Source organism: Leuresthes tenuis, unplaced genomic scaffold, assembly GCF_036924035.1.
Source record: "Leuresthes tenuis unplaced genomic scaffold, fLeuTen1.0.hap1 SCAF_2, whole genome shotgun sequence".
Taxonomy (NCBI): domain Eukaryota; kingdom Metazoa; phylum Chordata; class Actinopteri; order Atheriniformes; family Atherinopsidae; genus Leuresthes; species Leuresthes tenuis.
The window spans coordinates 3,068,789-3,084,909 of record NW_027325356.1 but is presented as its reverse complement, the minus strand read 5'-3'; the positions used below and the strand labels follow the sequence as shown (position 1 = coordinate 3,084,909).

At 42.6% G+C, this 16,121-nt stretch overlaps 1 protein-coding gene across 14 annotated transcripts in view; it reads left to right on the top strand.

The window, feature by feature from the left end:
* The window catches only part of ppfia1 (PTPRF interacting protein alpha 1), a 53,859-nt gene extending 37,750 nt beyond the window's left edge, over nucleotides 1-16,109 (top strand). For 3 of the 14 annotated variants that reach the window (XM_072379810.1, XM_072379809.1, XM_072379813.1), the window contains 9 exons: nucleotides 1,105-1,305; nucleotides 1,613-1,675; nucleotides 4,684-4,710; nucleotides 9,504-9,679; nucleotides 11,078-11,175; nucleotides 11,269-11,444; nucleotides 13,936-14,004; nucleotides 14,083-14,251; nucleotides 14,687-16,109. In XM_072379810.1, coding sequence (XP_072235911.1) covers nucleotides 1,105-1,305; nucleotides 1,613-1,675; nucleotides 4,684-4,710; nucleotides 9,504-9,679; nucleotides 11,078-11,175; nucleotides 11,269-11,444; nucleotides 13,936-14,004; nucleotides 14,083-14,251; nucleotides 14,687-14,748 — 1,041 coding nt within the window. In that variant the 3' untranslated portion in view covers nucleotides 14,749-16,109. Of the gene's footprint in view, nucleotides 1-1,104; nucleotides 1,306-1,612; nucleotides 1,676-4,683; nucleotides 4,711-9,503; nucleotides 9,680-11,077; nucleotides 11,176-11,268; nucleotides 11,445-13,935; nucleotides 14,005-14,082; nucleotides 14,252-14,402; nucleotides 14,466-14,664 lie in introns of all 14 variants that reach the window. The other 11 variants (XM_072379814.1, XM_072379812.1, XM_072379822.1 and 8 more) reach the window with 5 other exon arrangements.
* The last annotated feature ends 12 nt before the right edge of the window (nucleotides 16,110-16,121 follow it).

Sequence of the window (16,121 nt, the reverse complement as noted above, 5' to 3'; positions counted from 1 at the left end):
ACATAAATATAAACAGAGTTTTTTATCAGTTCTCAGCAGCTTTAAAGTGAATATCTGCTCTGAGCTCCTTTATTCTCCAACACAGCCTGAACCCTCTGAGACAAGCTTTCTGTCATTTCTTTAAGGAGTCTTCAGGAATAGTTCTCCAGGCTTCTTGAAGGACATCCCAAAGCTCTTCTTTGGATGTGGGCTGCCTTTTGTTCCGTTCTCTGTCAGATGATCCCACACTGCTTCAATAATGTTGAGGTCCGGGCTCTGGGGAGGATTCATCCCTCCATAAGACCTGTTGCCACTGATTTTCAGTCCACTTCTTGTGTCATTTGGCACAGCTCAGCCTTTTCTCCCTGTTTCCCTTCCTTAAGAACGGCTTCTTGACAGCCACCCTTCCATGGAGCCCATTTCTGATGAGGCTTGGGCCAACAGTAGATGGATCAGCTGAAGGTCCAGATGCATCTCTCAGGTCCTGTCAGGTCACAGCTGGATTTTTTCCTCTTTCTTAAGGACATCACTTTCAGATCCTGTTCATCTGCTGGAGATAGTTTTTTAGGCCTGACACTTCTTCTTTTGTCCTCCACTTGTCCAGTTTCCTCAAATGTTTTAAGGACACACTGCACACCATGCTGAGATATGCCAAGTTTTCAGCTAATAGCTCTTTGGGAATCACCTTGTTGCTGCAGAAATCCTATTTTCTGTCTGTCAAACTGTGTTTTCTTTGCTGTTTTTCATAGATGAAACTAAAGAAATGGGAACAAATGATGTGTCTTTGTGACAAAGTGCCTAAAGATCCAGGTTAAAATGGCTTCTTTGCTCAGTTGTCTGTTCTGTGTCGACACAACATTGGTTCATCCCTTGAGTTAGGAGCCTTTTTTCTGCCTGAATGGTTCAAAGGTCAGAGTTAAGTGGTTTAACAAAGAAAAACACGTCAGGTACAAGAAAAATAAACTGTGAAAGAGCTTCAGAAAGCTGCAGAACTATTGATCAGGACACTTTAAAGGTTCCAGGAAGTCTAGCTGCTGGGAAGGAAACAGGAAGAAAAGAGGTGTCTCAGGGCTTTTTCACAGTACTGTGGTTGAACTGAGCTGAACTGTCTCTGATTTCCACCAGCTGTGGGTGGGCATGCCGGCCTGGTACGTGGCTGCGTGTCGTGCTAACGTGAAGAGTGGCGCTATCATGTCTGCGCTGTCGGACACAGAGATCCAAAGAGAGATTGGAATCAGCAACCCGCTGCATCGCCTCAAACTCCGGCTGGCAATCCAGGAAATCATGTCCCTCACCAGCCCGTCGGCCCCACCGACCTCCAGAACGGTACCAGCAGCTTTGGTGTTAATCACACACACATTTAAAGCTGTTTGACCCTCTGAAACAGAGACTTTTACCCTTTCAAAGTTGTGATGATGCCTCTCAGCACTCGGTTTTCACACTCCTGGTATTTTATGGAGCATGCTGTTGTTACTGCATTAACATTTTATTCATGTACTAATGATGTAATCTAACTTTGCTAACAGTGAATGAACCGATTCTTCCTGATCTCTTCTCCATCCTGCCCTTTGTCTGTCCTAAATCACTGTTCCCTTTTTTGCTCACTTGTGATTGGGGGGTGTCAAACGATCAGACTACAGGAAACGTTTGGGTCACACATGAAGAAATGGAGAGTTTGGCAGCCACACCTCCTACGGTTAGTCTACCTGGATTGGCTGTGCTTCACACGTTTGTGGCGACTGTCGTCTTGTTTCAAATTGCCTGCCGAACAGCCCCCCCCCCACCCCGTTAAGTTCCCACTCGACTGATCCAGTATTAAAGTGACTCGGGAGGCAACTTGAAACAAGAACTCCTTCTTTCCACTAGTTAGACACTTTGTGTTCCACTCTGATCTGATGGTGCGTTTGTCTGTGTGTGTGCTGCTCTTACATTAACGCTTCGTGTGTGATTTTGCTTCATAGTTGATCTCCAGCTGCTCAGTTTTGTTTTTCTTTTGCATCAGAGGTATCTGAGATAAAATGATGGATACCTTTAAAGGGGAACTCCGGTGTTTTTAAACCTTATTTCTGGCATGAAATACGTTCATCTACTCACCGAGAACAGTTTGGTGAAAGTCGGCGTCCTTCAGAAGATATTTAGATAACTGGAGATCCATATAACGGAGTGAACGGGGCTTAGAGGATGCAGCCTCTAAATAAGGCATTATCTGTCTTTATTTCACCAATACTTTAAGAAGAATGAATGAATGAACGTGTGCTATAGCTCTGTTAGCTCATAGCTGCTGTTATGTGGCTACTTGCAGCTATAGGAGAGCTAACGGAGGGATTTCTACACAGGCACTCTACTGGGACCACTTCATCCACACGCCCCCCTGCAGCACAGTTTATTCACTCCGTGCTCTGTGACAGTCGGCTAACTTCACACAGAGTTTGCTGCTGATAGTTTTGTGCAACATGGCAGGATATTTATCAGATTTTGACAATGTGAACGACGACTTTGAGTAAGATGGACGTTCTTACCGGAGTGAATGAGCTGTGCTGCAGCGGCGCGTGTTGATGATGTCATCCCAGTAGAGGAGTGTGTAGAAAGCCCTCTATAAGCCCCCCGATAGCCGCCAATAACAACAACACAGCAGCTATGAGCTAACAGAGCTATAGCACACGTTCATTCATTCATTCTTCTTAAAGTATTGGTGAAATAAAGACAGATAATGCCTTATTTAGAGGCTGCATCCTCTAAGCCCCGTTCACTCCGTTATATGGATCTCCAGTTATCTAAATATCTTCCGAAGGACGCCGACTTTCACCAAACTGTTCTCGGTGAGTAGATGAACGTATTTCATGCCAGAAATAAGGTTTAAAAATACCGGATTTCCCCTTTTAATGAGAACTTTTCTAAAGTTTTATTTTGTTTCTGAAACAGGTTGCATGTTTAGAAGCATTTTTCTCTCTGTTATTGCTGCCTGCATCTGATCAGTGTGTGGAATTGATCAATACATCTTAAATCACGATGCACCAGTCTGAAACAAATTGATCTGTTGGATTGAGCCAAACGGGGACTCCTCTATAGAAATGTAATTTTGGCATGAAACCCTTTGTTAATTTGTTTGAACCTTTATTTAACGAACTCAAGTCCAAAGAACTGATTTGCAGTGTTTTCTGACCAACTTAATTTTGGTTGGACACTCAAAAATGTAGTTAAAAGTTAATATAATCTACAGCAACAGCTTCTGGAGCTTTTCCAAGCAGCAGGTTACCTGCTGCCAGGTGAGGGTGTCAGGATTGGGTATAAAAGCAGCTTCCACCAAAGGTTCAGCCTCTCCAACAAGGATGGGTCGTGGCTCACCGCTTTGGGCCAAACTCCATCAGAGAATCATCAATAAGTTCAGGAAATATTTCTCAGAGTCAGACTGGAAAGAACTTTGGTCTTTCAGCATCTACAGAGCAGGATATTGGGAACAGATTCAGGGAGTCTGGGGAAGTCTCAGTGTGGAAAGGCCAAGGACAGAAAGCCCTGTTGGATGAGCTCGGAGCCCTCAGGCAGCACTGCAGGAGAAACCGTCAGGCCACCATGATCCATACAGCCACATGGGCTCAGGAGGAGCTGGGAAAAGCATTTCCACTCAACACAGTCCACGGCTGCATCCAGAAATGTGAGCTGAAGCTGCATCACACCAGGAGGAAGCCTTATATCAGCTCTGAGCAGAACCACGGCCCAGTTCTCTGGAGTCCAGCTCATCTCAGAGGGACAGAAAGACAGTGGACAGGTGTTCTGTGGGCAGATGAGTCCACGTTTCAGCTGCTTCTGGGAAAAACTGCTGAGAAAGAGCATCCAGCTGTTCTCAGAGGAAGGTTTAAAGCCAGCGTCTGTGATGGTCTGGGGCTGCAGCAGAGTCCAGGGCATGGAGGGCTTCATCTGTGTGAAGGTACCACTGATGCACAGCTGGATGTTGGAGTTCTGCAGAGACGGATGCTGCCATCAAGGTGCCGTCTTTTCCCGGGAGGTCCGTGGTTATTTCAGCAGGACGATGCCAGACCTCATTCTGCAGGACTTCCAGCAGCTTCAGACACACAGAGTGTGTGAGCTCGGCTGCCTGCCTGCAGTCCACATCTGTCTCCTGCTGCAGATGTTGGAGCATCATGAAGAGGAGAACCAGACAACAGCAACCAGGGACTGCTGAGCAGCTGGAATCTGGGATTCAGCAGGAATGGACACAGATTCCTGTGAAAAACTCAGTTCAAAGCATTAAAAAGAGTCATTAAAGGAAGCTGAAGGAACTTTCACTGAGTGTTGATGCTTCAGATTCTACTTTACGTTCAGTTTCTAAATAGTTGGTCAGTGAAGACTCTGAAATCATTTCTTTGGACTCGTGATGAACTGATTCCACCTTTAACTTATTTAGAAATGAGGTTTGTATCTCAATAGTTTATCAACTGAAAAATAACTTCATAAATTCATCCCAATAATTAATTATCGTGCATTTTTAACCAAATAACCTTCAGATAACCTCTTTGTTGTGAATCCTGTTGCTTCGTCACCATTTTTATTTCCCGTTTGATTTTCTAAAGGATTTATTTGACCGGCTTGTTGTTTCTTTTCTCACTCACTGTATAGTTTCCTCTTGCTCTAACACGGCGCTGCTGCCTCACTAACCCTCGCCTTTCTGTTCTTCTCACCATGCTCACTCTAACCTGCTAACACCAGGAGGATGACGAGAGTAGCTGGGCCCAGGTTTGCACACATTCCCCAAAACCCTCACCTGTGCTCACTGATCCGTTCCAACCACCTTGATGCTCAGTGTGGATTGATTTGACACACTTTTACATTTTCTTGAGCACTTTTTGCATGTTCAGTCCAGTTCACTTAGAATCTGCAGTTCCAGCCGGTTGTTTTTTGGTGAATTTATGCAGCAGAACCGTTGATTTAACCTTTTAACCTTCATTGTTCTCAATGAGACTCACTAAAAATGACGATTCAAAGCAGATAGCTTCGAAAACACCGAGATAAATTTAAGAATTATGACATCGGGTAATAATTTCAGGGGATTTTCTGAATATTTCCTGACTCAGTTTATTTAAATCGAGGGCTGTGGTTTCCTGAGTCACGCAAACTGAGACAAAAACCTATTTGACACATTTCTGGAGAGCGTGAGGACAGTTTTTCTGCAGTGGCCGTCCATGCATGAGCTCCACAGCTGGAGACCTTCCACAGGAGATGAGGGAGTGCAGATAAGGGTCTTTGTTTTGAAGTTAGGGCGGCGCGTATCTGAGCGCCTCCACAGTTATCGGCCTGTGAGTGGAAAGTGACGCTCGGGTCGCAGCAGCGGCTGCTCGGGACGATTCATTCAGACATCACGCTGGAATATTTCAGGACTGCAGATGCGTTTGATCCGGCAGCAGCTCTGTTGACTGGCTTTGTGTGTCTCAGTCTGATCATCATGCTCCTTCATTTGAATACAAGAGCTGAAAATAGAGAACATAAAAACAATTAGAGCAAATTTATCCTCCTTTTAATTCATTTTTAGCCATGTTTATATGTTCAAGGATGTGTTTATTTATATGATAACCACATTAAGTATAACCTCAGCACAAAAACTCATTAAAATATACTTATAAAATATAGCATTAGCATATATTTGCATTATGGCACAGGTCAAGTTCTGGGAAGGAATCATTTTCCAACAATATCCCACTTACAAGAATTAACCTGCGAGGTGCGTTGTTCAGAGATCCAAAACAGCATCTTTACAGGCGAGGAGACTAACTTTAGGGTCATTTTAACGCAGAATCTCCTAAATATGCAGCGAATTCAGAAAAACTCATACTGTCATCATAACCTGGAGGTTTCAGAAGGAAGCCTGCAGCGACTGAGCCATTATCACTAGTTTAGAATGAGTTAAGCACCTGGTTAAATGGGTCCATTATCACTAGTTTAGAATGAGTTAAGCAGCTGGTTAAATAGGTCCATTATCACTAGTTTAGAATGACCTAACCACCTGGTTAAATAGGTCCATTATCACTAGTTTAGAATGAGTTAAGCACCTGGTTAAATAGGTCCATTATCACTAGTTTAGAATGAGTTAACCACTTGGTTAAATAGGTCCATTATCACTAGTTTAGAATGAGTTAAGCGCCTGGTTAAATAGGTCCATTATCATTAGTTTAGAATGGGTTAACCGCCTGGTTAAATGGGTCCATTATCACTAGTTTAGATTGAGTTAAGCTACTGGTTAAATAGGTCCATTATCACTAGTTTAGAATGAGTTAACCACCTGGTTAAATAGGTCCATTATCACTAGTTTAGATTGAGTTAAGAACCTGGTTAAATAGGTCCATTATCACTAGTTTAGAATGAGTTAAGCACCTGGTTAAATAGGTCCATTATCACTAGTTTAGAATGAGTTAACCACCTGGTTAAATAGGTCCATTATCACTAGTTTAGAATGAGTTAACCACTTGGTTAAATAGGTCCATTATCACTAGATTAGAATGAGTTAACCACCTGGTTAAATAGGTCCATTATCACTAGTTTAGAATGAGTTAACCACCTGGTTCAATAGGTCCATTATCACTAGTTTAGAATGAGTTAACCACCTGGTTCAATAGGTCCATTATCACTAGTTTAGAATGAGTTAAGCACCTGGTTAAATAGGTCCATTATCACTAGTTTAGAATGAGTTAAGCACCTGGTTAAATAGGTCCATTATCACTAGTTTAGAATGAGTTAAGCACCTGGTTAAATAGGTCCATTATCACTAGTTTAGATTGAGTTAACCACCTGGTTAAAAGGTCCATTATCACTAGTTTAGAATGAGTTAAGGACCTGGTTAAATAGGTCCATTATCACTAGTTTAGAATGAGTTAAGCACCTGGTTAAATAGGTCCATTATCACTAGTTTAGAATGAGTTAAGCACCTGGTTAAAAGGTCCATTATCACTAGTTTAGAATGAGTTAAGCACCCGGTTAAATAGGTCCATCATCACTAGTTTAGAATGAGTTAAGCACCTGGTTAAATAGGTCCATTATCACTAGTTTAGAATGAGTTAAGCACCTGGTTAAATAGGTCCATTATCACTAGTTTAGAATGAGTTAACCACTTGGTTAAATAGGTCCATTATCACTAGTTTAGAATGGGTTAACCGCCTGGTTAAATGGGTCCATTATCACTAGTTTAGAATGAGTTAACCACCTGGTTAAATAGGTCCATTATCACTAGTTTAGAATGGGTTAACCGCCTGGTTAAATGGGTCCATTATCACTAGTTTAGATTGAGTTAAGCTACTGGTTAAATAGGTCCATTATCACTAGTTTAGAATGAGTTAACCACCTGGTTAAATAGGTCCATTATCACTAGTTTAGATTGAGTTAACCACCTGGTTAAATAGGTCCATTATCACTAGTTTAGAATGAGTTAAGCACCTGGTTAAATAGGTCCATTATCACTAGTTTAGAATGAGTTAACCACTTGGTTAAATAGGTCCATTATCACTAGATTAGAATGAGTTAAGGACCTGGTTAAATAGGTCCATTATCACTAGTTTAGAATGGGTTAACCGCCTGGTTAAATGGGTCCATTATCACTAGTTTAGAATGAGTTAACCACCTGGTTAAATAGGTCCATTATCACTAGTTTAGAATGAGTTAAGCTACTGGTTAAATAGGTCCATTATCACTAGTTTAGAATGAGTTAAGCTACTGGTTAAATAGGTCCATTATCACTAGTTTAGATTGTGTTAACCACCTGGTTAAATAGGTCCATTATAACTAGTTTAGAATGAGTTAAGCAGCTGGTTAAATAGGTCCATTATCACTAGTTTAGAATGAGTTATCCACCTGGTTAAATAGGTCCATTATCACTAGTTTAGAAGGAGTTAAGCATCTGGTTAAATAGGTCCATTATCACTATTTTAGAATGAGTTAAGCACCTGGTTAAATAGGTCCATTATCACTAGTTTAGAATGAGTTAAGCACCTGGTTAAATAGGTCCATTATCACTAGTTTAGATTGAGTTAACCGCCTGGTTAAATAGGTCCATTATCACTAGTTTAGAATGAGTTAAGCACCTGGTTAAATAGGTCCATTATCACTAGTTTAGAATGAGTTAACCACCTGGTTAAATAGGTCCATTATCACTAGTTTAGAATGAGTTAAGAACCTGGTTAAATAGGTCCATTATCACTAGTTTAGAATGAGTTAAGCACCTGGTTAAATAGGTCCATTATCACTAGTTTAGAATGAGTTAAGCACCTGGTTAAATAGGTCCATTATCACTAGTTTAGAATGAGTTAAGCACCTGGTTAAATAGGTCCATCATCACTAGTTTAGAATGAGTTAAGCACCTGGTTAAATAGGTCCATCATCACTAGTTTAGAATGAGTTAAGCACCTGGTTAAATAGGTCCATTATCACTAGTTTAGAATGAGTTAAGCAGCTGGTTAAATAGGTCCATTATCACTAGTTTAGAATGAGTTATCCACCTGGTTAAATAGGTCCATTATCACTAGTTTAGAAGGAGTTAAGCATCTGGTTAAATAGGTCCATTATCACTATTTTAGAATGAGTTAAGCACCTGGTTAAATAGGTCCATTATCACTAGTTTAGAATGAGTTAAGCACCTGGTTAAATAGGTCCATTATCACTAGTTTAGATTGAGTTAACCGCCTGGTTAAATAGGTCCATTATCACTAGTTTAGAATGAGTTAAGCACCTGGTTAAATAGGTCCATTATCACTAGTTTAGAATGAGTTAACCACCTGGTTAAATAGGTCCATTATCACTAGTTTAGAATGAGTTAAGAACCTGGTTAAATAGGTCCATTATCACTAGTTTAGAATGAGTTAAGCACCTGGTTAAATAGGTCCATTATCACTAGTTTAGAATGAGTTAAGCACCTGGTTAAATAGGTCCATTATCACTAGTTTAGAATGAGTTAAGCACCTGGTTAAATAGGTCCATCATCACTAGTTTAGAATGAGTTAAGCACCTGGTTAAATAGGTCCATTATCACTAGTTTAGAATGAGTTAAGCACCTGGTTAAATAGGTCCATTATCACTAGTTTAGATTGAGTTAACCGCCTGGTTAAATAGGTCCATTATCACTAGTTTAGAATGAGTTAAGCACCTGGTTAAATAGGTCCATCATCACTAGTTTAGAATGAGTTAAGCACCTGGTTAAATAGGTCCATTATCACTAGTTTAGAATGAGTTAACCACTTGGTTAAATAGGTCCATTATCACTAGTTTAGAATGAGTTAACCACCTGGTTAAATAGGAGGAAAGTTGGCTCATTTCAGTCCACGTTTTGCCATCATTAAGACAAAATATTATCACACAGGTTTATGTTTAAATATGTCTGATATATTCGGTGCAAAATATCTTATTTATTACTTTATTCTGAACATTTAATCTGATCACAACATTTTGATTGAAGCTCCTTCACATTTGTCCTTGTTTTAAAGTAGAGTTTTATTTCACGATAACCGTGTTTTCAGCTCTGATTAAGCCTTCTTCTTCTCTGCACATAGACGCTGGCGTACGGAGACATGAACCATGAGTGGATCGGTAATGAGTGGCTGCCCAGCCTGGGTCTGCCACAGTACCGCTCCTACTTCATGGAGTCGCTGGTGGACGCCCGCATGCTCGACCACCTCACCAAGAAGGACCTCAGAGGACAGCTCAAAATGGTGGACAGCTTCCACAGGTAGAACACGGGCTGGGGGGGAATTAGCTGGAGATGAGCGAAGGGTGTGTTGGATCCAGTTGGATCTCGTTACAAAGCTGCATTTAAAGGCCACACAACATGTCTCAGGACAGAAAAACTCAAACTGTTAAAGAAAATGACCTCCTGTCGTCTTTTTAAGCTCTTTTACTTGACCTCGTGGAAAACAGCTGGAAAATTTCTCCAGGAAAAGACTCGATGTGGGTCTGCAGCTCTGCAACTTCATTTAATGCCACCTCATCGCACTGTTACGTGAAAATAATGCCATATCTCCCACATTAGAGAGCGGTGTATCCTCAAGGAAATAATTAAGGAGGCATGGAGCTCCTATCATGGCTGCTCCTCAGATACAACCAGGTCATTTCACTCAGTTTGGAAGGTTCCTGACATTTTAGATGAACTGACTCTGTCGTTTTCATTATAATGAACAAATCCAAACTCCACACACTGAGTCGGGTACATCATCGGTCGCTAATAACTGTTGTAATTCATACATGCGGCATCCAATTGTCCAGAAAGTTCACAGATGCATAAAAAACACCTCAGACTGACAGTCACAGAAACTCGAATGTTGACAGGACATATGCAGAATTAAGCTGCTCATAAAACTCAATCCAGGCTGTTTTAAAGCGGTCTTTTCCACAAAATCAAACCAATACGTGCGCTGTTGTCACCTCCAAGCAAAAAGCAGGGGGAGCTGTGGCTGAGAGTAACCATGGCGACGAGGCATAAACACCTACGGTTCAGTTGGACCGAACAGAAGGAGGAGCAGCTAACTGCACGAGCTAAATCCCTCCGTTAGCTCTCCTATAGCTGCAAGTAGCCACATAACAGCAGCTATGAGCTAACAGAGCTATAGCACACGTTCATTCATTCATTCTTCTTAAAGTATTGGTGAAATAAAGACAGATAATGCCTTATTTAGAGGCTGCATCCTCTAAGCCCCGTTCACTCCGTTATATGGATCTCCAGTTATCTAAATATCTTCCGAAGGACGCCGACTTTCACCAAACTGTTCTCTGTGAGCAGATGAACGTATTTCATGCCAGAAATAAGGTTTAAAAATACCGGAGTTCCCCTTTAAACCTGTTTACGTGACACTAGAAAACAAAAGAAATGACTTCATTAGTCATTAGAGTAAATCCTCGGCTCTAATAAATCCTGACTTTATAACCGCAGCCCCCGTCAGAATCAGCACTCGGGTAACTCACACAGGCTCTACTCAGCTGCTCTTACAGGCTCCATGAACATTTTCTCCCACAGCCGCAGACGCCACTCGATCCATAACTCCACCCCCTTCCCGTGTTTGCGTACCGCTGGAAGGACGGCGGTCTGGCTGTAGCTTGGGCTCGACTGAACTGTGCCGTTTGTGTCCAACAGGAACAGTTTCCAGTGTGGTGTGATGTGTCTGAGGAGGCTCAACTACGACCGGCAGGAGCTGGAGAGGAGGAGAGACGACGCTCAGCTGGAGCTTAAAGGTAAGGAACTGCTGCTGGTTTCTGAACTCCAGAGAGCTGGACTCTGGCACCACGTGCTCTTTGAGAATGACGCTCATGTCGCTGTCCATTCAGACGTGCTGCTGTGGAGTAACGAGCGTGTGATCAGCTGGGTTCAGGCCATCGGGCTCAAAGAGTACAGCAACAACCTGTACGAGAGCGGCGTTCACGGGGCGCTGCTCGCCCTGGACGACACCTTCGATCACAACACGCTGGCGCTGCTGCTGCAGATCCCCACACAGAACACACAGGTACCGAATCACACCCCTCAGGTTCTGCAGCTGTGCAACCGGCCCGGTTGGGTTTCACCGTGATCTGAGGCGGTTGTTGAGATGTTTTTCACCAGCTTAACTTTGGTCAGATTTCCACATAGAAACTGAATTTGATGGCTCCTTTTACATGATTTAAGTAACTTTAAATCTCAGCGACTTGCCCTGAAATACCAGCTTATTATAGCTGATCTGGTGTTGGACTTTATCTGTGACCGCAAACATGAAATATCACGATATCACCACAGCACGCCTTGAGAAGGAGACGGCGGCAGTTGCACTGGCATCAAAACCAAATGGTACTTCGGTCTTTTGGGAGCATTTAGGCTGAAAAGGGGGAACCAACCAATTTAAATGAGGCAATCTGTGAAATCTGCAGCAAAATGGTTCAAATAAAACGAGCAAACGCTGCTCACCCAGCAAGCTGCCATCCAGCTATTGAAACCTTTTTTTAAATGTGTAAGCGCCATGTTTCAGAGGAAATATTGCAATGAGTTGTGTAATTTAGTCATTAACAAACGAATTTGCTGGATAGATGGATTTAAAAAAAGAAAAAGAAAGAAAAAAGGTGCAATAATATGGCGATATTGAGCCGACTTGACTTCTGACCTGAATCTGATGTCTGCAGCAGGCTTTTATTCATCATTTCTGTTTATTTTAGACTTCCAGCCTGAAGTCCAGCCTGTTCTGTGTGATGCTCTATTTTCCATTAAACACACACACAATGTGTCGGTCGGGCCCGTAAACACACACCAGACACACAGTTAATGGTGTGAATGCGTGAAAAAGGATAAAAATGACAAGAAGTCATTATTAAGATCAAATATTAAGAGTATTTATCACAATTTTCCACAGATTTTAGTGGAAAAACTGAGTTTTTCCTGCTTCTTCTCATCAGAATCAAACTAAAGATTCAGATAAATTCTACTTTTAGAAACTCCGGGAATGATTTTCTGTTGTAATCTTCCAGAATCAAAGCCCAAATAACAGATTAAAATGGACATCGGTTGAAGGCTGAACTCAGACACAGAAATAGTTCTGCCGAACTCCTCCATCAGGTTTGAAAAAGGACTTGAGACAGAAGTTCTGAGCCTGAGTCCCTCTGGGACGGCACTGCCCAGTCAGAGAGCTTCAGATAAGCTGTAAACAGCCGAGAGTCTCTTTCCTGACGACCACTGGCTGTGGTCCAGATCAGAGACTTTCCTTTGTTCAACACAAAACTGAGGCTCCAGAGAACATCAAACCATCTTTAACTCTTAGGAATCTGTCAGAAAACGTCCAGGAAGGCGGTGCCTGCTGACCGATGATAAGCTGGATGGATCTCAGTGTCTTTCACACAAAAAAACCAGCCACAGGCTGCCTTTCCACGAGAAAAGGAAAAGAAACGATAAAGATAACAAACTATCACGGTTCGATGGAGAGGTAGGACCCAGATGCAGCTGTTTAACTTAAAAAAAAACAAGGTTTATTCCCAAAAAAAGACAAGGAGCAAGAACAAAAAGCGCGGCTGAGCCGGATTATCAAAAAAAACTTAACAATCAAGTCCCTGATGTTAGCTACAAAGAGCTTAATGGAGCGGCTCCATCTACTTGAATGCTCTTGCAAAGGCTTCTGTCCCAACTGGGTCCCTCCGTTGGTCCCAGGATTGTCGTCTAGCAGCTCCTACACCACGCCTAAGACAATCCAAACTCTGTTCATGTGTCGTCCCACGATGGTGGAATGAGCTACCGAGCGCTACCAGAACAGGGGCGTCCCTGTCTATCTTCAAGAAGCTCCTGAAAACCCAGCTCTTCAGAGAGCATCTCCTATCCCAGCACTTACCTTGTACTTCCCTACCCCCTCTATCTCTGCACTTTATCTTTCTGCACTTCCTTCTATGCCTGCACCCTATCTCTACTCTGTCCCCTCTGACAGAGCCGGACTCCTGGGTTCCTTCTATGTAGCTTATTGTTAGCTTTTTATAAAGCTGTTATATCTTCATTTGTCAGTCGCTTTGGATAAAAGCGGCTGATAAATACAGAAACAGAAACATAAATACTTCTTTTATTCAAGAGTTTCTACTCAAGTGCTCAGAGGTCGAGGTCCATCTTCAACCTTTAACCTCTACACACCTCTCCACGATTTATGCTCGGATTAGCTTTTTATATAGCTGTTATATCTTCATTTGTGAGTCGCTTTGGATAAAAGCATCCGCTAAATACATAAATATAAACATAACATAACTTTAAACAGAAACAGAAACAAGACAAAACTATGGATAAACAAGAGCATGAGGCAAAACCAGACCCATCTCTGTGGTAAGACATGGAGGGATAGTGAGGATTCTGCAGTGACTGAAAGGAAACCAGGAGGCTAAATACTGTGGAGGGACTAGAACGTAACTTGAAAACATGATTAAACATAAACTGTGACACAAACGAGGCAAATTATTCTCAAAAACGGCCTGTTCCATCTCGTCCTCTTTCCTCCGTAGGCCAGAGCGACTCTCGAGCGCGAGTACAACGGTCTGATGGCGGTGGGCACGGAGCGGCGAGTGGAAGAGGTGAGAAACGGGCAGGTAGCGGTCGCAGTGCCTCGGACTGAGTGAGAAATGTGTGTGAACTCCGTCCTCCTCTTCCAGGACGACGATAAGAACTTCCGCCGCGCGCCGTCATGGAGGAAAAAGTTCAGGCCCAAAGACCCGAGGGGCGCGGCTTTGGGCGCCTCGGACACGCTGCCCGCCAACTTCCGGGTGACCAACAGCAACGCGGCGTCTCCCTCCACGCAGCCAAAGAGGAGTCCGATGGACGGTAAGCAGAGGACGTAGTGCACGTGTGTGTGTGTGTGAGACACTGCGCTCGCTGTATTCTAACTGAATGGCTTTGCTGCTCTGCTGTCGGTTGGCGATGCGGTGACTAACGGCACGTCTCTGCATGCGATTGTGCCAACGTGGAGGCTCAGGAAGTCAGTCGATACAGCGGCTGGACGCGGCCACAGTCAGGACCTACTCCTGTTAACACAACGGTAAGATCACCTCCAGCAGGAGACGTGCTCGGCTGCAGAAAGCTTTTCTCGTCCTGGAGGTTTCTGCTTTAATAACGCACGTTTTACGCCTCTCTTTCCTTTTGTTTCTCCACCTCCACCCATCCTTCCATCCTTCCTTCCTTCCTTCCCCTGCTTCTGTCCTGCTCTCCCTCCCGTCTTCGTTGATCTCTCTCTTCAGTTTATCCTCATTATTTCTATAGGTAGCCGCTGGTCAGAGGATGAAGGGGAGTTCCCCGCGTTCAAGACCAGGATGATGAACTGAAATGGACACTAAAAAGATGTTTTCACCACAGAGAGACTGAACTCACCAATCTCAGTATCCCCAGCGGGAACTTTCTAGATCGATCTACATTTTTATATTTATGTCAACCAATGGGACATTTAATTGACTTTAGAATGACTGTGTAACCTCTTTTTCCCCTTAATCGACCCTCTTTTTTAAAAAGATTCTCCACCGTTTGAAGCTCAGCTCCCAGATGTACGTAACTGAATGTTTCTATTGTCTGGAGTTTGTATATTTCTACCAATAGACATTTTATCTAATCTTTTTTATAATCCTGATTTTATTGACCAGATGTATGTTTTCTTCCTCTCTGATTCGAACTCTAATCATTGAATTTATGCTTAAAGTGACTTTGATACGCGATATAACTTAATTCATATCTCTTTGCCCTTTTTAACTGTTGTAATTTTTGTAGCTTATTACCAGCGATCATGTGTAAATGCAGCTCTTAGGTCAACAGATGTGTGAATATCAGACATATTGCTGGAGTTGCCAGACTCGGTTTCACAAACTGCTCGACACTGTGAGTCATCCATCGTCTTTAGAGTAACTGCTGGCAAACCAGGCGATGATGGCGACAGATATCATGTGAAACGAAGAGTATTTCTCCTCCTCCTTCTTTATTTTCCATATCTATGATACCAAAATTGAGTTTTTAAAGAATTAAAGCCATATAACGGTAGCAGGAAAAAGGTCCGGATGCAAATCGGAGCTCCAGGTTCTGTGTAGTTGAGCTTGCAGGTGGAAACCACTCCACATATCCCTTTAAACCTTCCCCACCTCTGGAGGAACGCACGCACGGATTCACTCGCTCACAAAGACTAATAGCAAACGTATCGATGAGTCGGAAGTGTGAAAACCCCTTCCATGGACCAACTTCACTGAGGCCTCAGTAGATAACCTCCAAGGCGGCGCGATCCACCCACTTTGTACGAAGACTTCATATCAAGCCTTATTGTTTCTTAACTCCTTTCTTATTTATTATTCATCCACGCTGTGTCATCGGTTATACTTTCAGAGCTCAAGCTCCCCTCTCATGTCTGACTTTGTCTCGTTCGCGCTCACAACACAGGTTCCAACATTCGTCTTCCCGGCGAAGGAGGAACCGAAGTCTTTCACATGTAGCTGAAGCTTAAAGTAGAAACGTTTCCTTGTTTTTTTGTGATTTAGTCATTTATGCACAATGCAAATCATGTTGCTGTTGTTTTATTCCTGCTCTTCCTGTTCAATCTCCTGATCTTGTAACAATGATGTACAGTCTGAGTACTTATAAACTATTTTTATCACAGTATTATTTATTGCTTACTTTCAATAAATAATTAAACTTATTTTCCACTGCAGTTCAAAATACT